Consider the following 26,688-nt stretch of genomic DNA (forward strand, 5'->3'; position numbering starts at 1 on the left):
GCATTTTTTCCTACAAATTATATGTATGTATAATATCTGCTTATAAGAAATGTGTTAATATATTTAAGGATAACATATATAAATCATGTTATTTGCCTGCTCAAGTTAAGGAGGAGGAGGAAGAAGGATGGAGAAAGTCAGTACAAAGGTGTGTGCGTGTGTGTGTGTGTGTTTTGCTGCGGTGGCATGCCAGTGGGCTGAGTGGGGGTGGAAGGGAAGGCGTGTGTGCTTAGTGTCTGGCGTGGAGTTCAGAAGGCGCAGCGTTAGCGTTTGACTGCGGCGAGCGCTGACGTGCGCCCATTGTGACTCGCAGCTGCTAAACACACACACATGCACACACACACACACTCGCATATGGCTTCCATTATAGCGCCTGGTCGTCAATAAAGACGAGGCGTACGCTCTCTCCAGTGAAGAGGTCTGGCCTCCAGCCAAACAGCAGCCAGCGCCAGTGTCATTTTGTTGGCCTGTGTGTGAGTGTGTGTGAGACTGTGTGTTTCTAATGGAAGAAAAAGAAGGAGCTGGTTTTGTTTCCCTCTAAAAACACTCTCCATTCAGACAAGAAGACCAGGACTCACCTTGACTTGAGCGACAGGACTGGAGGCTCTCTTCTCGCTCTTCTGGGTGGAGGGCGACAGGGGGCCAGAGGCGTTGGGTCCCGGCGGGAGGGGCGCCATCTTGGCCCCCGGTGAGATCTGCATGCTTGCCAGCTGGGCGGCGTACAACTGCTGCAGAAAGCAAGAAAACCAGTGAAACCGACAGGCTGTTAACATCGCTCGCCAGTGGCCAGTCAGTGGCTTTTTCCTCTGTCATTCATAGTCTTCAGCACACACACACACACACGTCAACAACTCACTCAACAAGAGCATCCCGCTAACTGTTGGAGGGCATCCTTATAGAAGATTCTTTAATTCTCTTCCAAACACCAAATCCCAAAGGCTGCGTCCTTCCTGGTCTATATATCTGGGACACCCACGTCGCGGTTGTACAAAATAAGCTCGGGTTGCTACGACAGAGTCACGCTGTAAGTGGAAACAAGTGGAATTAAAATGACAAATGGCTTCATGAGACCGCGCTTGTCGCTCCCGATCGCCTCAAAGACTCACAACCATTGCAAGTTCCGTGTTTGGCTGTCTTTAAGCAGTAACGCACAATAGAAAGTTTAAAAAAGACTTGGAAGGGACGAGCCCACTGCGGCGGATGGAAACACTCAATGTAGAGAAAAAAAACAGCTGCCATTTTCCTTCCAAGGTACTTAGCAAGAACCACAGAGCCGACTAAGAACAGCAGGCCAGAATCTGGACCATCAAAGGATGCGACATGGACGTCCTACAGGAAGTGAAGAATATTTGTCTTTGCAGTTTTAACAGCTTCTATTCTACTGGGCAGAAGGCTTTGGAGTGTGTCTGTCACCATTTTGGGGCTTAACTAAGGGGTCTCCTAATTGATTAAGATGTGTGACCAATTCCAACATGGCCCACCTTTAGTTACACTGCGTCTGTTTCCAATGGAATGCTTCCATCAGTACACTTCAATCAGCATACTCGGTACACTGTGTAGTGCTGTCCCAATCTCACTTACCGGAAATGACAATTGCAGTATTTCCCTTCTTCTTCTTGTTCTCTCCTTTTTAATTGTGAACCACTCGATGGTAAGTGTCCGTCACTGTGCGCTCAACATTTCGACATTTTGAGTGCAACATCCGGGCACTGCATACTTGTCAGTGTGAAGGCACTTATACACTCAAAAGACTTAGTGTAAGGACAGAGGTGAGCCACTGTCTGCGTTCACTCTCCTGGCTGTGGGTTCGCCGCTGGTTCCACCATCTGTTCCTTCCCATCTTATCTTCATCCACTAATCTGCATCCCTCCTGGCCTCACTCAGCCCAAATGTCCCCCAGTGTTGGCAGATCCGATTTCCCTGTAGTCAAAACTGCAAAGCCACTGGGGACCAGCGATCCAGAGGAGGAAAGTGAGCGAGGGATGAAGGGATAAAGACACAGAGGGAGGGAGTGAGCCCGCAGACACCCGAGACCAGAGTCATTTCACCTCCGAAGCATCGGGCTCAGCGGTCGGGCTGCGGGAGAAGTTGGCGGCGGTCCGTCTTTAAGCGTCTCTGAGACAGATATTAAACACAAACAGAAGGGGCCTTGCCACTGAGACAAAGCCCTGATGTCACGCTACTTGTTTTCCTTGAAAGGCACGGTGGGTGCTCGGGCCGGCCCCCGGCGAGATGAAATGCCTGTCAGAATGCAGCGTGGCTGGGCGAGAGCGGGATGGCAGTGAGGCCTCTCGTGTCAATCGAGACGACCATAGAGCCACTTCTGCTGCTGTATTTTTTTTCTCCTCTGATAGGGAGCTGCTTAAATAAATAAATATGAACCAGATGTTTTGACAAATCACAATGGCCAGAACTACTGACTATTGAACTATTGTTTGACTTAACCCTAACCCTACCACCAACCCGAAGCTTAGACCTAACTCTAGCACTCACCCTTTCTTTACACAGAAACTAAATAAACAACATGAATCTTTGGGGAAGAGGTGGCACACGCCATGCAAGAACCCGTTCAAAGTGGCACTCGGCTTTGTGGTCAGCGCTGTTCTAGTCTATTCTCTATTGCAAATCAATGTGTGACTGAGCAAACCGATGTGCAGCGCCAACAAGACTTCAACCTGTTTCACTGGCCTCCTCCTGAGGGACTACGAAGACGCAATTTTCTAAATTACAAATTGATGGAACGGAGCAAAGCCAGTCTCGTCTGTCTGTGCTATTGGACCGGACCAGCTGACATGTGTGCTAATGTGACAGAAACCATGACAAAGTGATTAGTCGTATTATTGTTGACTCGCTTAACCAGCACCAAGTCTATTTTTGTACATGCTGAGTATAACTGGTGACCGATTTTCTTCACAAAGCCAAAATTTGTAGTAATGTTGTTTGGCTGTCTGGACTGTCATTAACACAACCCACAATGCCGACAAAGCAGACAATGAATCTGTAAAGCTGCAGTGATAAATGAAAGTAAGCGACAGAAATCCAACCTTCAATTCAACAACGGGGACATAATACACATTACTGTGTATTTTATATTCATTATTTTCTGGTGGTGTAATAGTACAGGCTGCTGCCTTTTCGTGCAGATGGTGTGGGTTTGATACCTGGCCAGGAAATATGCAGCAATTTGTCCAGTTCTGGCTGTTGCAAACCCTGAATACATGTAATGGTGCATGTTTTTGTACTGAACTTTCAATTTGGTATAAAGCCGTACCAATTCCCAAATGATACACATTAAGTGAAGGACAGGAAGTGTGTCTCGAGTCATGCGTCCACTCTGAAAACTTCCGTGTACTTTTTTTGTGCTTACAGGAGGTCTTCAGTCTGCATACGATTTCTGTCCCTACGATCGTGTTTTAGTGTAAGTTGGAATTTATACCCAAACCTAAATTAACACTTAAGCCACTCACACTGTACCTAGAGCATGCAAAGGACATATAAAAGACAGTAATAAAAATATTAAATAAAAAATTAAATAAAGTATTTATCACAGTCCTTTTCTTAGGAGCAGATGTTATACATATTCAAGGATATAATCTTTATCCTTGATGATGGTCACAACAGTGGAAGGGCTTACACCGAGCATGTGGCCCTTGTTGGTCAGCATTTCTGCACTTTCTGACCATTTAACCATGTCTAATTTCTATCTTCATTTGTCAGTTTTGTATCACACTTGGGAGACATAATGGAGGTTTAAGTTAAAAAGAGAACAAAAGTGATGTCCTTCCTCAGTGTAGCCACACTTGACTACGTATTCGTCCACCACATACATGTAACTATTTCTCTTTTTTGTTTTTGTACAGTATTAATAATTTTTTTTTTAATAAATGTCGTCGTGACAAGGTATTACGAACTTTGTAAAACGAGGTCTGCCTGTATTAGTATTATTTGGTGACAACTTTGCAGGTGTACCTACAAACTATGTACAAGTGGTACAAAAGGTACAGCCTATAAATGTCATCGTAATTGCTTCTGGCATCATTATTGTTGTCGAAACAATGTCCAAACATGTGCTGCCAGCCAACGCCTGCATCTCGCAAACATTCCTCACATAATTACTCTTTATTCACTCATAAACATTCCATGAAAAGCTTCCTGTCTCATTCAGGTTCCTACTTTTTCGTCTTCTTCTTCTTCACGTCTTGGAGTTGCATCTCCGACATCATCTCGCTCTTTTGATCGTTATAAAACGGCGGCGCCCCACCACCCTGCTCACCCCCCCTCTGTGTCGCTTTGCTGTGTCAATAGCTGCTAATGAGAGCCTTGATAGGCCAAAAGCACAATGCAAAAAGAATAAACTCACATAAGCGGAAAAAAGCCATGCTCCACTAAGAAGCGACACCATGAAACAACACTCCAGTGTGTGTGTGTGTGCGTGTGTGTGCCTATGTGTGTGTGCTGTGCAGTGAAAGCCCAAACTTAAAAGCCTTTAAGGATCACACACTTAATTTTCCTCCTTGCAAATACTGTATGCGCCGGGATAACCATTATAGTGCTAAGTGCTATTCTGGCAGCACAGGTGTCAAGCGGTAGTAAAGTGTGTGATGAATTGCCTGGGCCAGGTGTTGTGCTTTTGGGGCGGAATTCCTGCTGTGATTCATCACAACAGCTTTTGTCTGACGCGGCTGATGGGCGGCTGATAACGAGCGCTCGCGTGTTAGAGGCGGCTCGCTGGCGCACGCACAAAAAAATGTTTTTTCTCGCTGGGTGCCATGGGGGATAGCCGTGTAAATTGTTTTAGAGTGGAACCTCGGTTAGCGCCCGCCCCAGTTAGTGTGTTTTTCAGTTAATGTAAAAAATTTAGGCCAATATTTTTCCCCAGTTCGCATACATTTAGTGTACAATACAGGACGTGTCTTGTCGCGTTATTAATACACTGCGTGATTTCAACTAACTTTTTAATGTATTTTTATTACAAAACGTCCTAAGCTTCTAACAACATGGCAGCCGGAGCCGGAAGTCATCTACGTAGCCTGTTTTTAATGTGATCAGCGGTTGGCTCTCAAACATTTTATAAAACAATTCAAAATGCATATAAATGATGAATGAAAGGGATAAATGAACATGTGTGTGTTCCCAAAGACACGATATGGCAGCAAGACACAACACGGACACCATTTTCCTGTTGTCATGAGTTATTTCTTTAATTCAAATTAATTCAATTCACCTTCTTTATCAAACTGCTGGCACTTGAAATGTTCTGTGGCTGCATTTTGGGTTATTGAGGTGAGAAACACTATTGAATTCAAGAAATAACTCATGGCAAAACAGGAAGGTGGTGTCTGTGTGATGTCTTTGGTAACACTTCTTCAATGAAGGTAAAAGTTGAATTTAAATATGTTTATTTATCCCTTTGATTCATCATTTATTTGCATGTAAAACCATAATTGTACAGCTATAAATATGTGTTTTGTGTTAAAGATATAGTTCAGGTTTTTTAACACGAAGTTGTATGACATCCCCATCAGCAGTGTAGTACATTAACAATGACTTACCCTCAACTTCGTCCCGTGAGCCCAGTTCTGGTCGGATTTCGGTGATGACAAACGTAGTTCCGGTTAGTTATTGGGGTTACTTAAGTAAAGAGTTTGGCTTCTCAAAACAATATACGCTAAACAATAAACAATACCTTCGCCAACTGGGGGGTAAGTCACCCTTGATGTATTACACTTCTAATGGGGATGTCATACAACTTCATGTAAAAAAATCCGAACTATCCCTTTAACATTTTTGACTTTCTGGAATGGATTTATTGGATTTATACTATTTCTTATGGGAAAAATTTATTCAATTAGCGTTTCGGTTCGAGTCAGACCTTTTGGAATGAATTAAGGAACTAAGGTTCCATCGTATTTCTTCATTTGGAGGAAAGGTTTGCAACCCAAAAGGAAAGCTTGTCTGATTTGCTTTTCAAAAAATTATTTTTGCTGCTAATTTAATCATAACAGCACATGACTGCCGTCTATGTCACACTACTGTTAATTTGTCTTTTAAGAGTCTTTGTTTCTATTAGTGACTACCTTTACAAGCACAAAAACAGTCGGATTCATGAAATAGTTCAATCTCTCCCATTTTCACACCTCCTTGTGAAGTCCCAGCTCCATTTCCATTGTTGGAGAAACGCGGTGTGCCTCCAAAACACTAAGGGGCAACTGTGGAAATTTCAGCTTTATTAGCTATGTCAGCGGGGAAAGAGAATCCCACATGCTAATAACTGTTACTGGTCAAATGTATAACATAGCTTTCTGCTGTTTTTAACGTGTGGTCAGTAACATTTTAATGTGTCTGAATTACATCTGCTTCGGTTCTTGTGGTTTTGGTGATCCTCAAAGTATGGGGGCCAACAGGGGAAAACGCACATTTGCTCAGAACACAGAAATTATTCATACCAAAAACACACAAACACCATAAAACACATGCAAGGCTCCATTCAACCAAATGACTTCTTCGAACCCTAACCCTAACCATTGCCCTAACCTTAATCATCAACATTAAACATACAGTATATATTCCAAGGTTGTCGGCCTCTTGTCTACAGAGTGTGAGCTGTAGCAGACTTACATGTTACAGTGACGATGCATGACGATACTTACCAAAAAGGCGTGATAATAAAACAATTTTTTGTCATTTGGCTACACCAAACATAGAGACTGTGGTTTATGAATAAGTTTTGCTGTAAAAGTCACCACAATGCGGACATGTTGTCATGGCTAGTGATGATAGGCCCAGCAGTTTTTAATTTCGAGTTTCCTCAGCAACTAGTCTTGACCTGTCTCTGGTTACATCCAGCCGTTGGTCCAGTGCCGGTCCTAAGCCCAAATAAGAAAAGGCTGTGGCAACCCCTAAATGCATGTAATGTTACATGTATTCGTAATTGGATATTTTGATACGGAATATTCAATTTGGTGTAGAGGCGTACCAATTTCCTACACGGCACACATTAGGTGAAGGACAGGAAGCGTGCCTCTAGTCATGCGTGTAGTAGGAAAACTTGCGTCTACTTGTTTGGTATTTTTGTTATTACAGGAGGTCCTCGGTCTATGTATGATTTCCGCTGATAGGATGGCAAGTAAGTTAGATTTTAGTGTAAGTTGGAACTTACTACCTAAATAATACCTAAAGTAACACCTCACAGCATACACGGAACGCATGAAGGACATATCAAATACGGTGATAAAAAGATTAAATTCAAGAATTAAATGATAACAGGAACAGCAGTTCTTAATTTCGAGTTTTCTCAGGGAAAACGGCAGCTAGCCTTGACCTGTCTCTTGTTTAAAAGTTTCATGCAGCAGGTATACACTGAAATGCGATTCTATCGACTCAGTCAGCCATAGATACCAGCAATAAAAGCATTATATTTTATGAAAATACGGCAGGCTTATTATTTTTGCCCACTTGAACTGGGAGCGAGGTTGTAACAAGTAGGAGTTTAGTGCTTATTCTGCCATCTTGACGATGATTAAACAACGACCTGTCTTGCTGCTTTCACATGAGAACACAGACTTGAACTTTTTGGACCTGATGCTGGCGCAACTCTTCTGGAACCTTCAACACTCACTGATGTATATTCAAAAGAGATACTGCTTTTGTTGGCTTTGTGAGAGCGAGTATGTTAAGTAGATAAGTAAACATGTATCAATGTAAAGAATGTATAAGTGTCTGTGTTATGTGCCTGTGAGTTCATGGTGGATGAGTGAAGGCTTCTAAAAACTAGCTTTTATTTTACATCTACCAAGAAGAACCATCACCATTTTTTAAAGCTTTTATTTAAAAAATATATAATATAATAATAATATAATAAATTAGGACTGTTTTCTTTTAATACTGTATTATTTTTAATATAGATTTAAAATGGCAGAAACTTAATTTCAACATAAAAAAAAACACAATTTAACCTGTTCAGTCAAATCTCTGCTTTAAAGTGCTGTTGCTGTCTTTTTTTGGATACATCTCTAGTATTGGACTTCATGAAATTATCTACCTTATGAAGTGGTTAACGTCATTAATCCGTTCCAGAAGGTCCGACTCAAACCAAAATGGACCATAGAAAATTGAATTAATCCGTTACAGACACGCAAAAATGTTAAACACATCTTATAGACAATAATTATAGTTTTACATGCAGAAAATAATGCAAAAATAATTACAAATGACATTTAACATCACTTTTACCTAGTGTTGTTGGGGAAAAAACCCACAAAACCCTCAATTAACAAAATAACACAAAATAAACACATTATTCTGCTGCAACCACAATTTGCAAAAAATTAAATATCAACGTTTAGTCAAGGCAAAATTTTAACAAAAATTTTGAATGTTAACCAAAAAAACGCGCTAACCAAGGCGGACATTAGCCGATGTACCACTGTGCTATATATAATGTAAATAAATCATACAACATAACTAAACATGCTAAAACAAATATTTATTTTAAATGTAATATTTACCAATTAATGAATTAAATTAAACTTCTTGGTACAGTGTGTGTATGTTATACTGTATGTCCAGACTTTTTGGACACCCTGTATATACGGTATGTATTCTGCACATGTATATTGTTTTAAAGTTAGCCGGGCTACATTCACACACGTTCACACACACGCTGCTACACAAATACTTCCATGTTTTAGGGTGTCACCTGTAGTTGAAGAGGACTGAGTCCAGACGCTGCTGCAGCCGCCATTGTTGAAGGAATGAACTGCATGGGGTAGTTGTCACCTGGAGAGCAGCACAGCGTGCAGCATTAGTGCACAGTGTGTAACATTAGTAGACAACAAGCAGCAAGCCACCAGTTTTAAACAACACCCTCATGTTTGTATTCATGCCCAGTGAGGATTCACCATGTGTTCGTATGGAAGCTTTGTCACAGGGGTCCATATCAACAGAGAACAAGTTTACTTCCTGCTGTTTGCACCTAAAAGGCTTTCCATGTCCGAGTCTTTGTTACACTTAATAATAGCCTTTTAAAAACCACCCCACACCCCAACCCCCGCTTGCTTTTTAAAAAATGATTTCTGCCCCTCTTGGAGGACAAGTGTGCTCATGTAGGAGGAAGTGTGGATCTTTCTAACCTCAGCACCTGGAGGAACGCAGGGGAGGAAGGAATGTGTGAGGACCACAACAGAGCAGGGAAGCAGCTGCTGCTACTGTATGTGTGTGTGTGTGTGTGTGTGTGTGTGTATACCTATCTATCTGATTGTGTGTGTACTTCATTAATTTAATGATGGTGTTGTTTCTTTCACATAATTTCAATCTAAGTGATGTATACAGCACATGCCAAAATTTTGGACACACACAACACAACTAATGGTACCAACCCCATAAATAAGGCAAGAAATTCCACTAAGTAACCCTGACGAGGCACACCTGTGAAGTGAAAACCATTTCATGACGCTCATTGAGAGAACAGCAAGGGTGCAGTGCTATCAAAAAAGCAAAGGGAGACTACTTTGAGAAATCTAAAATATAAGACCTATTTAGAGTTATTTCACGCGTTTTTGTTAAGTACAGAATTCCACGTGTTCATTCATAGTTTTGAGAATCGACAATGTAAATAGTCACGAAAATAAAGAAAATGCTGTGTGCCCACACTTTTGGCCTGTACTGTATGTGCAAACCAGATATTCATGTGTGAATCGTTTCCTGTTGATCTTATTGTGGGTAGACTTTTGTGTTAATTTAATAAATTTAATGTTTGTGTTGTTTTTTCACATTATTTCAGTCAATCTAAATCATATTTATGTGTGAATTCTTAAGCCAGTATGGACCAGGAAACGTGCGTGTAACTGTGTGTTTGTGTGCGTGCATTTGTATACTTTGGGTTTTATGTTCACTGTATTAATTTCATGTTTGTTTAGTTTTTTCATATAGTTTCAGTCATATTTGTGTGACTTCTTAAGCCAGTGCGTACCAGGAGACGTATGTGTGTGTGTGCGTAAGACGGTGCCAAATTCCATGGTGCAGATGTTTTGTGCAACTTTCAGCACGCTGTAAAAAGAGACATTCCAGGCCCGGCCATGTCCAATGTATTGTTCCTGACAAGAACGAGCACGGCTTGTAAATCTCTCTGCTCATTTCCAGAACATTCCTCACCTGACACACCTCATTAACATGGACCAACTTCCCAGTGTGTGTGCGTGTGTAAGGTACTGCTGATAAGAGCTGTCATGAAGTCTTTGTCGGAAATTGTTAGTCCAGAAAACATTTATTTCCTTAACATTCATCAGGTGCTGCATTGTTGTACGTATGTGTACGCATACCTGGTTTGTAGGACATGCCCGGTGGGAAGAGGAAACCCTGTTGTGCGGCGGCGGCAGCCGCCAAAGATCTCTGGTCTTGAGGAAACACGGGGATCATGAGGGGGGCCATGTGACCTTGGACCTGAGAGAAAAACAAAAGTATAACATGAACATGTTTATTAAATGTTAAAATGACATCCAAGAGAAAGGAATTTAAAGATGTTTAAAAAAGGTTAAAATGAAATCCTTTACAACAATAATAGAGGCAATCATCATGTTATGACGTTTTGTGTTTACGGCGTTTCATGGTTACAACGCTACTTCCATAAATTATTAATACTGTACAATAAGAAAAAAAAAACTCAGTTACACGGAAGCAGCGGAAGAATACAGAAGGCAGACTCCTCTGACATCAGTGCGTCAAAGAAAAGCGAAGTGAAATTATACACCGCAAAATGTTCAGAAAGTTGAGAAATGCAGACGGACATTGGCTGCATGCTTGGTCTAAGCTATTCGACTGTCGCAACCATCATCAAGAAGAGTGGAAGGATCTGCTCCTATGAAACGCACAGGGATAACTAAGCAACGTAGCGGTTGTACACAGTTGTATCAATAATAAACATACTGTTCAGAAACATGACTGCTGGTGAGAAGGTGTTGAATAAATGACATAAAAAGAAGATGAAATGGAAATAAAGTCTTCAAGACTATAAATGTAGGAAAGAATGTCTTAAAGCGTCACAGAGAAGCTAACATGCACCTTTCATGTCACTTTAAAAGAGTCTGGGGGGGCGGACAATGTGCCGCCCAGACCCTCAAGTGAGGCGAGCCAATCAAAGAAAGGTACACCTATTACCACCGTCTTTGCTTACATGTGTGTGTGTCACTTTGTAGCACCTTTCATTTTATGTCTCCTTTCCACTCCTTAACTCAGCTCTTTTATCTATCATTAGCCATTGTATCGTATCTCACCTCAAACTTTGATTTTATCTTATCTCAACTTACGCTACTTGGACATGTGTTATAAATGGACAGTTTTTGAAAGTTGGTTACACACGAAAATGAATATTTGTACACAGTTAAAAGGCCTTTACACTCAAGAATAAGCACAGACCTAGCTTCACACTTTTTGCATAACACAGTGATTTGCAAAACTCTATATGCATTACACAAAGATATCACACTTTACACACAGATACGGATTGTGAGATTACTTCCTTCTAATTCCAATACCCCAGCTTGCCAATGACCACACGAATTAATTAACTGGACAAGCACATCCGCCAGGTATGGAAGCACACCTGCTACAGCACTCAGGTAGGTGCTATAAAAGGTAAAAGTGTATGTACTTCATGTAGTCATTTTTACAGTATTGGCCTACAGAGTTTATTTGTCTACACTTTAGTAGTAAGAAAAACGACTATTTAGTTCTGATTTTCATTGTTGATTGATATGTTACTGTAACTGAGTATGGCAAGAAATAAATATTATAAGTCTGCAGCATCAGTATTGTGCAGTACTTGGTAAGGTGACAGCATTTCTGTACTTTCTCTGTATACATCAAAGTAATCATGAAGAATGTTGTGGGTTTGTCAATATCCTTTTGTCATCTAAATTATCCCTGGCATAAAAATGTCTGATGAAAAAAAGACTAGCACATGCACATTTCCTAAAATAGGGGTTTTTACAAATGTGTTGTGTATTGCTCACAGTAGTGTGTAACTGACTGCAATACTGTCTGGTCGTTTGAATCACGAATGTGTGTATTAAAATATGTGTATATGTGTTGACTAAAGTGTGTATGTTTTGACTCAAGTGTGTCATTTTGCAACCAATCCAGGCTTTATGCAAATTGAGTATGGTGTCTGGATATTTGTGTAAATATTTTGAAAAAATTTGCCCTGTTTTCAAAATTGAACATAAACAATTGAAAACAAACTGTAACATTTTGAATTTGCACATGTTCTGATCAAATACTGGGCAGAAACTTGAGCTGAGGCTGCGGCGAGTCTCTCCTCTCCACTTAGTGCACTGCAGAGCTTATCCTCTGAGTGAGCAATCCTTCATAAACTGGTTTGGATGGCGTGTGCCTGTTTCTGTTTCTCAGAACCTTCCTACTCACGTATGACAGCACCTAAGCGTATGAAATTTGTCTGTATTTTATTGCCCAATTAGTAAGAATAACAATGTCACAATTACACTAGGTCCCCAACTTACAAACACCCGACTAGCGAACATTCGCGGATACGAACACAAGCCGACTGGTCTATATTTTATTTTATTTTGCCTTGTAGTCGCTTAGTATAGTATAGTATAGCAGTATAAATTAGTATTTATACTGCTACTGTACATGCTTGACCAGTAGAGGGCACTGTGACACTGCTAATGGGACCAATAGAGGAAGAGTTATACTAAATAAGCTAAATTGTACAACCCTGACAGAGCATGTGGTTAAAGTTTATGAAGAGTTAATAGGCCTGCTTAATTCTACACCACCCACAGAACACTACCTCTTTTAGAAGAGTCTAACGACGACAACGATTAGTCCTTTTTTTCAATAACTCCTCCAACTCACCACAACGACGTATGCTAGGCCACTCCTCTTCAAAGGTAAATAACATTTATCATTACGTATTATTATATCATTTTTATTATTGTTTTTTTCATTAATTATCCTCGTTTAATATTACTACTGCATCCAAACTCATATTTACATACATACACATATACTGTATATGTATACACGTACATGTAGTACCTATGTCATTGGTAATATTACCTTTTCCCCTACTTAAGAACAATTCGACATAAGACCGGTCGTCTGGAACCAATTGTGTTCATAAGTTGGGGACCTAGTGTACATTAAAGACATTACACAGGCTGTAGAAAAGTCATGCAGAATAAATGTTTCTGCAAACATTATTTTGGCAACATGGCGACAAACAAAAATCACCATTAAACTCAGTGCACTCAGCTCATTGCACTGAAAGAGAGGAGGAGAGACCCGCCGCAGCCTCATCTGCCCTTTATTTGATCAGGAAATGTGCAAATTCAGCAATTTTATTTAAGAAAATGTTAAAAAATGATTGGAATTGTACAGAAATACATTTACAGTATAATACATTTCATTGGACAAGTACTGATATTTAATTTATGTTATTATTCGTTTTATTATTTTTCTCCCCTGACCGCATGTCACTAGTGTGCGTGTGTCGTGTATCTGTAAACTAAGTGTGTGTTTAATGGGTCAACTGATATTTATCTTGGAACTTCAGCACCATGTGAGCCAAGACAGTGTGGACATCCTATTTGGACTGTTGTCTTTTGTTGCAACTTTGAGTCTTAAGACAAGAGTTTAGGTCTCTCTCTCTCTCTCTCACACACACACACACACACACACACACACACACACGCACACACACACAATGAAGAATGTGATGAGAAAGAGGAGCAAAGAAGAAAATGTAGCCAGTGTGTCCAAGTGGCGATGAAGAAGCAAACCCAAGAAAAAAAGGGTGGGGGGCGCAAAATGCTCCCATTCATTGTGCTCCTCTGGGAACGCCGAACTGACTGAAGCACAAACACACAAAGGTCTCCTTTTACCAATCATGGTGGGTTGAGGGGGGGTCAGTAGGGGCCCGGTTCTGCTCAGCCCCTAAAAAAACACAAGGACCCCCCCCCCCCCCCCCCCCACCAACACACACACACACTACCCACCACCCCACATACACACACACCTAGGCACAAGGAGCATGTACATGCGCTGACCCACAATAAATAACCTTCTTGTGTGCAGGGGCAATGAAGGCATCTTGTAGCAATGGCGGCAATATAAAACTACATTCATATCATCAGACTTTTACATTGTTAACATTAGATGTTACAAATGAAGAGCCCTACAAAGATGTCCACATTGAAAAATTTGTTACTCTGAGTCAGTTTGTGCGCTAAATACTTTGTGACGCATGCTTTAGCTGCTCTGTGATGCTGAGAGTGCGCTATGGTTGCACGCTGCATGGGTTATGTCCTCATAAATAAAATCAATCTGGCCTGAGGAATAGATTGCATCATATTTTTTCAGCAATTTCCTCACGTAGGAGGAACCACTAGTCTTTTTATTTATTGAGTCACTGCAAACAGCCCTCCATTTAGCAAAATAATGTTTGTTTGTTACTATAACAACACAAATAACATATCATTCAAATAGGAAGGGATTGCTGCCTGTTAACGACTGCACTAATTGTACACTAGAATAAAAAGCAGAAGCAGTCATTGTTTGCAGTGCACACAACAGACAAAACAAAAATTCATGACAGAATGTTTATTATAAAAATATACGCAAACAAGAAGCTAAAGAGCAGATCAGATCATCATGCAGAGCAGATGAGTTCTAAATGAAGAACAGAGGCTGGAGGAGGAGGAGTGTGGCTTTGCACTCATTAATTAGCCCGTTAGCTCAGGCCCGGGCGTTGCGGTTGGGGCCTGTGCCTTTGTGGGCCTGAAGGAAATGGGCCACATGTGAGAGCCATTACTGGCGCTGCTTTAACAAAGACACACGCCTGTCAGCCAGTAAGCAGGGCACGCTAACAATACGTGCTAATAACACACAATCACCGTACATGCTAAGAAATCATAATAACAACACACGTTAACAAAACACACAAGCAATATGCTAACAATAAACACTAAAAACACACCATGCTAACAAAACATGTTAACAACACAGTAACAACACACACTAGCAACACACGCTAACTAAACATGCTAACAACACATGCCAAAACATTAACATTGGGTCCACCACCTTTGTGTGTGTGTTTGTGTAAGTGTTAGATATGCATGCAGGAACTATCCAGTGAACATGCATGTTTCCTTTGTTTGCACATACAAAATGTACATTTATGTATGCACAAGATATTGACAATTTCTGTCCATTTGTGATGTCCAAACAGGCTTTTATGGACCTTGCTTTGAGCACGGGGAACAAAAAAGGACCTTCCACAAAGTGCAGCATACAATTGTCCAAAGTGTCTAGCTCAGATGAAGAATAAAGATCCAGGGCTCGAGAAAAACCTTGGATGCATGTATTTACTTGTTAAGAGGAGTGTCTCGATACTTTTGTAAAGAAGCAAATCTATGTGGTTCAACACTAATGAAAATGGAGATTCTTTTGTTGCTCATAAGTACTGTATGTTGCCACTTGAGCAGCTCGACCTACAAGGACGTGGCTATACAGTATATACACTCAATAAAAATATAAACACAACACTTTTGTTTTTTCTCCATCTTTCATGAGCTGAACTCAAAGATGTAACTCTTTATGTAAAAAATCTCTCAAAGATTGTTGGCTAATGTAAATCTGTGTTAGTGAGCATGTTTCCTGTGCCGACACAATGCATCCACCTCACAGGTGTGGCACACCAAGATGCTGATTAGACAGCAAAGTTATTGAGCAGGCGTGTCTTAGGCTGGCCACAATAAAAGGCCACTACAAAATGTGAAGTTTTACTGTATTGAATACCCCCCCAAAGTGACAGATACCATGCAATGTGGTCATTTTCCCTCTCAAGTCAGCTACTACTGCAGTCAGGTCGAGACCCCGATGAGGATGAGCTTCCGTGAGACAGTTTCTGATAGTTTTTGCAGAAATTCATTGGTTATGCTAATTGATTTTTTCAGCAACTGCCTGGGTGGCTGATCTCAGACATGTGGTTACATGCGGTCAGCGATTGAAACGCTTTTGGAGGTGGCTTATGATAGAGAAGTGAACATTCAATTCACGAGCAACAGCTCTGGTGGACATTCCTTTTGTGTAAATAGAAAAACATCTTTGATTTTAGCTCATGAAAGATGGGGGCAAAAACAAAGGTCCATCCATCCATCTTCTATGCCGCTTATCCTCGCAAGGGTATGCTGGAGCCTATCCCAGCTAACTTCGGGTGAGAGGCGGGGTACGCCCTGGACTAGTCAGACAAACAACCATTCACAGTATTCATACCTATGGACAATTTAGAGTCGCGCGTTTTTGGAAGAAACAAGTGTTTAAATATTTGAGTGTGCAGTATGTGCTGTAGAAAAGGGGAATGAGCCACTGTGTCCAAGCAATTCACAGGTCACCCAAAATTAAAACTTTATTCACTGATTAACTTAATTAACTTCTTCAATAAGCAGACTTATTGTCTTGGTGAGGAGTTGCCTTGTCTTGTGTATGTACGCATGTGTGTGTGCGTGCATGTGTGTGTGTGTGTAATCATATCTAGAAGAACGGGGACCTTTCGGAAGCATTTCTTTAACCCCTGGACGTCCCCCGCTGGCTCTCCACACCATTTAAAACCACATGACAGGAAGCACGGCTCACTTTGAACTGCACCACACACAAACACACGCACACACACACACACACACACACACACACACACGCACACACACACACACACACGCATGCACTCTGACAGTAGAAGATGTCCATGATGAGTTAAAAAGAGTTATTGATCCCTGACTTAACATCCTTGGGTCATAGTCTATTCAGGTTCTGTTGTAAGTGGAAACACTCCTGAGGTTGTACAGTTCACAAACCCACTCAAATTTCTGCAAACAAAACTTTCCACAAACCAAATGACATGAATTTCACGCAAACCAATACAGACAGAAAGTTAACAAAGGAAGCATTTTTATGACACTTAAAAGGATAAAATGTTAATTAGTACCTCGGTTCCCTATGTGAGGTACGGATACTGCCAGGGGTACACCAATTGCCATAGGGGCTACGTGAATAAAAAAGAAAAACCTGTCACTTTGAATGGGGATTCTTCTAAAAATGAGGCTTTATTGTTATCGTCGGTAGTATGTATTTTTGTACTTCGGATACTGTTTTATCATGATTGTTAAACTTTCCCCTTGGTATTAAATTAATATGCAGACTTAAACCATAGCCATCGTGAGCAGACAAAAAAGTGAAGCTCAAATTCAACCCATTCAAACGGAAGCATGCCAACATCATACCGCAATAAAAGTAATAAAAGATATGCAGGATGATTACTTATCTGTTCAATGCTCATGTGAAACTTTCTCAAAATGTCACCATGTGACAATGCAAAATACAAATTTCTGACCTGGAATTTTTATAAAATGAATTAACCAAGTAATAACGTTCAATATTTCAACTTAATTAAGATAAAAAGATTTATGTTCTTTAAGGAGTAGGAGTGGAGGGGGTACCTAGCTTCAGGTGAAATGTCTGATGTCAAATGTCTTTACGCGACTGTAAAAACATTGGGAACACTGACTTGGAACATTGACTGCACTGTAAAAACTAAGGCAGCGTATCTATTACCATCACTTAGAGGTATAATTAGACCTCACAATCACTATGCGTTACTTTGTCTTCTGTCGTGTCACCGCGCGCTATCGCCTGTCCATTGTTGCGAATGTGTTCCACAGCGGATGAAGGCCGCTGCGACATGAGACTCTCGCATCTTCATCCGCGCATGGAAACTGTGGAACACATACACAACAATGGACAGGCAACAGCGCGCAGTGATATGACGGGAAAGAAAGTAACGCAGAGCGATGGTGAGGTCCGGTGAGGCATTTTTGTGATGCATTACACTTTGGAACGCATATATTTTTGAGAAGCCAAACTCTTACTTAAGTGGCTCCACCAACTAACCAGAACTACGTTCCTCATCACCGAAATCCGACCAGAGCTCAACTCACGGGACCGAGTGGTGGGGTAAGTCACGATGGATGCACTACACTGCTGATGGGGTTGTCATACAACTTCATGTCAAAAAATCCAAACTACCTCTTGAATTAAATACATATTAAAATAAATATCCAATCCAATCCAATCCACTTTATTTATATAGCACATTTTATAAACACTGCTTCCAAAGTGCTGCACAGACTAGCAAAACCACAAATAATAAGTAAATAAGGGAATGTAAATGTAAGTGTAAATAAAAAGTTAAAATCACCACAGTAAAAACTAAAAAATCCAATAAATAAAAACAAAGAAACGTACAACAGTAAAATATTTAAACAGGAAGTAAAAACAAAAAAATCAAAACATTCCAAGAAGTAGGTAAAATATCCTTACAAAATAAAAATTGTAACACGTTGATTTAAATTAAACTGCTACATTAAAAACTATTATCATTATTATGACTCATATTAACTTCATAATGCCGATAATTGCATGAACTTAATATTTTAAATTAATTTAAATACATTTTCTGCATTTATTAGTTAACAAAAAAATCACATTGATGATCCTTGATAAAATGATTTTTGCTAACGTCATTTTCCACCTTGACTGAATTTCTGAGGCCTCCTGCCCCCACCCACTGAACATGACTGTAGAAGTTTGAAGCTGAAAGCAAAGGGATATTTTCAAGTGGGTATCTTTTATTTAGCAATACATTTTTCAAGGTACATGCAGTTAGCATCTTGTGATGATTTTATGTTACACGTTCAAATACACCAGAGGGTAAGTAGTTCTATGAGACTCTGACTACATTCTGTACTAGATGAGAAAGCTAATGCTAATAATCTTTAGGGTTTAGCATTCCGTACAGTATGTCCAGCTAGTCACAGCTAGTACAAACATAAAATAACATTTGTGCTGTCATTTGTGCTGTGATGATCATTGTACTGCCAAACTGATGGTGGATGTACTACAGTATCATCAAGAGGCAATAATGCAGTCACAGTCAGACAGATAAAGGATGCTTCTTCAGTTATGTTAAGGTTAACCTTTCGTGTAGCATTCCTTTGGCAACTTTAGTTTTATGTTTTTCTCTTTCCTTAACAGAACAATACGGTTGAAGTCCACTGAGAAGTAGCTAGCTGCTGCATTATTGTCTACCTTGGTGAACGTAGGACATTTTTATGGAGTTAATTTGAAGTAACTGTCAGTAACAAGCCACAATGAACACATACACAGTAAGTGTTTCTACACTAGTTCTACAGTTAGGTGTCCAAGTAGTCATTTTTAGTCAGAATGTTTGGTACTGCATCTAGGGATGTCTGATAATATCGGCCACAACACTTGCTGGGGACAATTAAGTCAAGTTAATGGGCTACATTGTTGTGGATGTATTTTTATTAACATTTCATTAACTTAATTTATAAACTAATCTCGATTTCAAAATAAATGGCAACAGCTGTGCCATTTATTTTTTATTAAGTACATCTTAAGTACATCTTACTTGAAAAATAATTGTCAATATTGTAGGTATTTAATTGGATCAGCTTCATTTTTAAGTGCAACAAGCTTTAAAAAAGTGATTGACATGTTAAAATAGTAAGTCCATGCAAGTTAAAATTCCTCTTGACGGAGCAAAAAAGACAACTCTTCCAACTCTATTTTGTTTGTCCGTTAAACATAATTTTAGAAGATGTTGTCATTCCTTAAAAATGTTGATTATTTTTTCGTGTGTGTGTACACTTGAAGCATGTAGCATGGAGCATGTAGCATGTAGGAGGTAAAAGTGAAATAAGGGTTTGACGTCTTTCAGTGTCAGTTTACAAGCTGTGTGCAAAGATCCTCTCTGCTTTGACAAGAGCTGTTTTTCCTCTGCAGCTCCTTTCAAACTGGAGAGCAAACCTGCAGTGGCCAGGCTTCACAGCATGCTCAAGAACCCTACTTGTTTTTTTGCCCTTATTTAATGGCCATGCTCTCCCCTGGGGCTCAGCGGCCTAATGAAGTCCGATTGCGGCTTTATTAAGGTTGAAGGCCTCGTAATAAAAGAGAAAACGAAGCAGTTAAAAAACAAGAGCTCGTTAACTACATCACACCTAAGCAGCATATGGAGATCCAAGCTTCAGGTCAACGGGGGGTCCACGGTGCCGAGGATGAGACGGGGTCGGCAAGTGGGTTGAGATTGTCCTACGAGGCGCTTTAATGCAGCCTCAGTACCACGCTTTGATTGATAAGATGGCCAGATTACACTACAGTGGACATTCTGCAACATCTCAGAGCCTCCATTCAGACAGCGGCATGCACTCGACGGCCACAGCATTAGGTACACAACCGAATGAGATGTAATACAAGAACTGGAGCAACAAGTTTGTTGTGGAAAAGTGTTAGTTTGAATGTCCTAAATGAGCTTGTTTTTATGTTGGAATGGTTTGTATGTGAGAAATGTGGATCTAGTCAAATTTGTTTCATTTTCAGTGGGAATTTTGTCACAAGAAATTACAGAAAATGTGGGAATTTTTGGGAATGTGTTGATTAAGGGTGACACAAGACAACCAACTCATGAGACGAGACGAGTCATGCACGAGATTGGGTCCACGAGAACGAGAACACAAAGCACAATGAAAAAATATGACTGGACAAAGAAACTTTTTAGTTACGAAACAATGCAGGTGCGTTTTGAAATGTTTATTGTCCCACAAATGTATGTTTATTGACGTCTCAACATTTTTTTAAGACCAAATAAACCACTAATGTTATGATAACCATAATAATGCAATATTTCCTGTAATATGTCTCTAAAGTTGTGGAATTGCCGTTTCTGACATGATTAGAGTTTCTCACCGGCAAGTCGTGCTGTTGCCGGTACAGTCTTTTCAACTGTATTAAAGAGCAGCATTTCCTTTGCGAGGAGGCTGGAAAAATGACAGAGTTCATTTTCATTTATCGTGTCACTAATTTATTTATTTATTACCACAAGACCTTTTTTTTCGGAATGAGAAATCTTTTCATGTTTTAATCTTGCCCCTACTGTTGACAGAAAGCCCACATGTCCCGAATGAGCCGACCATTTTGATGTCGGAATCGTTTAAATAGTTCGGTTGAGAAATGTGGAAGTAGTTGGGCGTTAAAAACAGGGTAAAATAAAAAAAAAAGAACTTTGGTGCAGAATAACATACAGGTATGTGTGTATGATATGCATGATTCACGCAATAAAGAAAAGATAACATAAGAAAACACATTCCCTGTCAAATGATTCAACTACTGTTGCATGAAGACTTCTCTGACAATGAAAAGTCCACATTGTCAACTTTGTAAAGGCTGATTCTATGCTTTGGATCTCATTGGAGTGTGTACCTGTGTGCAGTGTCCAGTGAGTGTGCAAATCAGAAAAGTAAATATACGACACTGGGGATAAAAACATGTTGTTTCTTCATGAAATATTTCTTCTGCAAATTTCCATCTGAGGATGATAGTAGAAATAAATAGCAAGAGGAAATTGCCTTGCTGCAAGTGTAAATGTGAAATAAAAGATTTGATGGAAAGGAGAGAAGATGTGTTGATGAACAAATAGAGAAGACGAGTGGGAGGAAGCCCAGAGGATGCTGGGACATCCATCGATCGCTGCTGGTGATCAATGCCACAGTGAATGATTCTGTCATAACAGGACAATTATAGGATCACTCTGTATGTGTGTGTGTGTGTGTATGTGTGTGTGTGTGCGAAAAGAGGCGCGCCTCTCAATGGAAGGCCAAGCATAAAAGGAGAGGTCACGACCTTCCGTGTTATTACCATTGTCCAATAAGACATGGATCAATAATAAAGCAAGCGCAGGAGAATAAACACGTTGGAAATGAGGATAAAGGGTGAGGAATTAACCACCCAGCCAAGAGGACACAGTGAGGACATCAATGTTCAATGCCAACAAAAGATGAGTGTGAGTGCGCGTGCGTGTGCGTGTGCATGTGTGTGCGTGTGAGACACTTCACCTGGATCTGTTGTTGGAGAATGTTGATCTTGTGTTGTTGCTGCAGGAGCTGCTGCTGCTGTCTGGCAATCTGCACACACAGAAAGATAATAAAGTACATCATCTATCTAAAGTGGGGAAAAGAAGTATTCGATCCCTTGCTGCTTTTGTAAGTTTACCCCTTTACAAAGATATGAACAGTCCAGAATTTGTATGGTAGATTTATTGTAACAGAAAGAGAAACCAGCCAAGAAGACGTCACACACCAGTGTACTTCGTAGTGGCGGCCCCAAGCATAATGGTTGTGCTATCCTATGTCCTGTGTTCTATCGATCATCATTATCATTCATTAGTGGTGAACATTTTACAGATTACAATTTAAAATGCGTGTGTGTGTGTAAGACATAATAATAACGTTCATTCAACAATGGAAATGGCAGAGAGATGGGAGGGTTCTAGAGCTCAATCTAATCTATTAATTACAACAGTCACTTTTATTGCAAATGGTGATTCAAAATCAGAGGAGAACATCAGAATCAAGCTAGCAGAGGAGTGAGCCGTGTGTCAAAAACAGCCATTTTATGGGCATATCAATTTCACGCATTGTTCACCACTTGTGGCGATCTACTGTATAATCTTTTTAGTGCTCAGCTTAGGCCATCAAATTGTGGACTATATTTTGGGTTCAAATGAGTGCTAATTTTCATTTGTGTGAGATTTGGCTCTGTTGCTAATCAATGTACCCGCTAATTCTTCAAGTGTCTGAGCATACACACAACCGACCTGAGCCTCACCCGCTGTGAGCGCCATCAGATGTGAACACTTGTCGTATCACACCTTTCCAAAACCTGAGAACTTGAGGTAGTCCAGCTTCCATTCTGTGGTATTTTGGTCAGCAAGGCGTATTTCACAAAGTAGCTTTCTTTTCCACCTCAGACAAAACAAGCCATGGAACTATCTCATCCAATTCATGATCTGAATCTTATAGGAAACACCTAGTTTGTCATTTCATTTTACATTTCTTTTCTTATACATTTATTTTGTTCATTATGTATACTTTTATTTCCTTTCTGTTTTGCAGCTGCCTGTCCTGGCCCTTTTTCATTCTGGAAAATTTACTTGAAAGTGATGCCACCTTTGCTATATGTGTTTACTTTTGTCTACATAAACAACGAAAATCAAAAAATCTCTTGAAAAAACAACCACCTTCTGGTCCCTTCGGCATTAATCGCATAACTCTTCACAGCACTTTTCACTCAGCCAGCCAGTTTTCACTCAGAAAACAGGATCGATCGAAGCAGCCCATCCTCATTCGAAAAAGAAAAAATCTCACCCACATTCAGCTCTTGTTCTTCTGCTCCCAAATACTCCGATAGCCAGCCCACCTTAAAAGACCTTTTTTTTTAACTTTAGCTTGCTGAGTGAATGCGGCACTGCTCGTTCGTTTCGCCATAATACGGTACGAGCAGCGATAGCTATACGCAAACCTGTACTACGCAACGCGTAAATGAACTGATTGGCAGCGTAAGTAAATACGTACCAACGGAATCTCATCATTGACTGGACAGTGTTCGTTATTGTGTTATTACCGTTTGTTGTCGCCTCACTCACGGAGTTGCATTGCAAAATGGTACAAAATGAATTGTTGTGTTTGTTTTATTTACAGTTCAGGTTGGAGGTTGCAAGGATTTGCTATGCGCTGAGAACAGAAGCTTACAGGGAACGTTGTTAATAGAGTGTTGATTTAAAGGGTGTATCTTCTGGTTGTTAAGGAATTAATGAATCCTAATGAATAACAATTTAAACAACTGATGAAGCAACAGAGCAGGTTTGTTGGCCCAGCTGACGTTAGCTTACCCGAGGCCACTTCCATTGTGACTGTCATCTATCGCCACTGGAAGTTTTAAAGGCAAAAAAGATGTTAAAAAAACGGACTTTCCCTCTGACACGTTTAGTGAGCTAGCCTGAGCACTTGTCCGTCGACACCTCCATAGTCTCCAAGAGGCGCTATCATGCTCAGCTTGTTTTGAACAACATCACAGGGGAAGGATGCTGAAAGGCCTCATCGAGGCTCCAAGATGAACCACCTGACTGTGTCCACCTACGAGCAAGAAAAGCATTTATCTTTCTGGAGGGGTGGTTTTGCATATTTATTGTACGCCATAATTACAGGCTGCTGAATGGGAAGGCGGCAAACTATTTGCACACATGTCATAATACATTAAAGGCACATTTTGTCTGCAGGGCGTTAGCCTATCAAGTCTCAACAGCCACATGACTGCTTGATATAAGAAGCTGTCTGCCTTTTGTCTCGGCCTCACCTAAATGAGGTGGCCACATTCTCATTATTATTTAGCGAATCTGACACCTGTAAACACCTTTTAGAAGACATCTTGTCATCTCGTCATTTCACACCTAATGGCAAAGTAAGACCAAACAAGACAAAGGCAACTTTTTCCACAGGATATAAACCAGAGGTGTACAAACTTTTTCCAGTGACGGTACGAGGGGCGGGTTCACTTTGATACATTTTGTACATTGAAGATGCTAAAACCAATCCAGTATGGGTTTATACAGTGGAACCCGCTTAAGTCTAGTGCTACTGCGATTAGTCAACGGCAGTTTCTCAGTCGTTGCGTCGTTTTACTGTTCGCTGCCTATTTATTCGCGCACCACCAAAGTTGAACGCTGCAACCGGCTGCAACCTGTCGTCTTTCTAAAGTAGCATCAAGCTAGCGTGGCTAAAGTATGTCCTTCCAGTGTGCACAGTTCTCCTCTAAGTTACTAATCCTCACCTCCATGGCGGCAAATTAATTACATTTCTTACAAGTGTTATTATCACTGGACAGCGAGGAATAGCTACAGTAATCATGTCACACACACACCAGGCAAGAAAGAGCAGGAGGAGACTAGAAGCCATGCTAAGCGCTTAGCTAACTTGAATTTAAGTAGAAAAACAAAAGAAGAATACAGTGGAACCTTGGTTAGCGTCATGAATTCATTCCAGAAGCTCCAACTCTAACCAAAATGGACACTAACCGAATAAATTTTTCCATAAGACATCATAAAAATCCAATTAATCTGTTCCAAAAAGACAAAAATGCTAACTCAAAACATATTTTTACAGTTTTACATGCAGAAAACAATAAAAAAAAATGCAAATAAGTACATATGAATGATGAATGAAAGGGATAAATGAACATTTAACAACGTGCCCACTGTGACTTCCTGGTCAGTGCAAAATAAGCTTCAAAATAAACCTATGACAGTATTAACCTAGGTTCTATACTGTTTTTTTAGCCGAGACACACAAGGAAATTAGCACAGCAGCTCTGCTAGATAAGAGTAGAAAATATTATAGTAAATGGTCTTTCACTTGTATTGCGCTTTTCCACCTCCAAGGCACTTAAAACTATCAAAACTTTGACAGTGCTAGCACATTTACCTACTGATGACGCAGCATCAGAAGCAACTGGGAGTTCACTTGCCCAAGGACACTTCGACACGATCACGGGAGGATGGTAGATCGAACCCGCAACCTTCAGTTTGGGAGACGACCATTCTAGCACCTTAGCCATGCCGCACCCTTTGATTTTGTCCACACAGCGGATTGGTGTCAGGTCATGTGACCAGCATACAGGACTAACCTGGTCTTGCTGCTGCCTGGCGAGCTCCATCTGCTGCCTTTGCTTCTCTAGCTGCGAGGCGGCCATCTTCTTCTGCTCGTCGTGGGCGGAGAGGAGTTGCTCCCTCAAGCTGATCAGCTGGCCGATCATGGTGGAAAGTTGTCGCTCCTTCTCCTCCAGGGACTCCGCTGTGCCTGCAAACACAGAAAACTATGCATTCACACACGTTTGGCGTTTCTTTTGGCTTTTTGTCGCTATATAGAGACTCTAGCATCACCATATGCATCGTCACTTGTTACCAAAGTTAACATTTCATTAATATTAACACTGCTTCACCTCTTTTTACACTTGTGACACTTGAGAATATTAAAATTAGGGCTTTTTTCCGTTAGTAGATTTCTGTTAGGAAATTATTTTATTGCGTATTAATGCGTTTTTTATTTTTATTTTTATTATATTGAAAGTCCGTTTCTCACTGGCTCCTCAGACACACACTGTTGGGGAAGAAAAGCAGTAGAGAGGCTCACCAGAGAGGGCAGCAATGCGACTATCTGTCGGAATTTCATAAAGACGAACAACATTTTAACCCATAAAAATCCTTTATATGTCCTGACACTGTCTCCATACAGCTCTGTGCTGGAATTGAACTCATAAAGTCCTTCAGTGACATATAGGAAACACTTTGGAGTGGTTATCACGTGTTATCAATTTGTTGAACAAAACTCACTTTTGAGGATAACTTCCTTGCGTTTGTATCGAATGTTTGAGATGCAAAATATTGCAATTCCGTGAAAGTGTTAGTCGGTTGCCACTTAGTTCAAGTAGTCCACATCCTTCTCTTCAGCCTTGGACAAAAACACATAAAATGACTAATTTTTAACAATCAGAAACAAGCACTGTGGAGCCGTCTTTTAACACAAAAAATCTAATAATGGCGAGGCTTTGTGTTCCCTGTGTTGTCCTTGACGAGTATCTCCCAACGTTATGTCTACAATTGAGAAGTCCTCCTTCAGCCAGTGCCACAGCAATTCAAAGTCGTTGTGAAAGCGGCTGCCACTATTCATCTCTTGTGTCGTCAAATCTCGGCGCTTATTAGCG

The 26,688-nt window shown here is 40.5% G+C and overlaps 1 protein-coding gene across 2 annotated transcripts in view; it reads right to left on the minus strand.

Annotated features, from left to right (window-relative positions):
- The window catches only part of LOC129181063 (transcription factor SOX-6-like), a 126,127-nt gene that overhangs the window by 30,404 nt on the left and 69,035 nt on the right, over positions 1 to 26,688 (minus strand). The window contains exons 5-9 of one of the 2 annotated variants that reach the window (XM_054775722.1): positions 25,612 to 25,784; positions 21,987 to 22,055; positions 10,320 to 10,440; positions 8,699 to 8,778; positions 579 to 725 (exon numbers count right to left, since the gene is read on the minus strand). In XM_054775722.1, the coding sequence (XP_054631697.1) occupies positions 579 to 725; positions 8,699 to 8,778; positions 10,320 to 10,440; positions 21,987 to 22,055; positions 25,612 to 25,784 (590 nt within the window). Of the gene's footprint in view, positions 1 to 578; positions 729 to 8,698; positions 8,779 to 10,319; positions 10,441 to 21,986; positions 22,056 to 25,611; positions 25,785 to 26,688 lie in introns of both variants that reach the window. The other variant, XM_054775721.1, reaches the window with a different exon arrangement.

This window comes from Dunckerocampus dactyliophorus, chromosome 5 (assembly GCF_027744805.1).
Source record: "Dunckerocampus dactyliophorus isolate RoL2022-P2 chromosome 5, RoL_Ddac_1.1, whole genome shotgun sequence".
In the NCBI taxonomy this organism is placed as follows: domain Eukaryota; kingdom Metazoa; phylum Chordata; class Actinopteri; order Syngnathiformes; family Syngnathidae; genus Dunckerocampus; species Dunckerocampus dactyliophorus.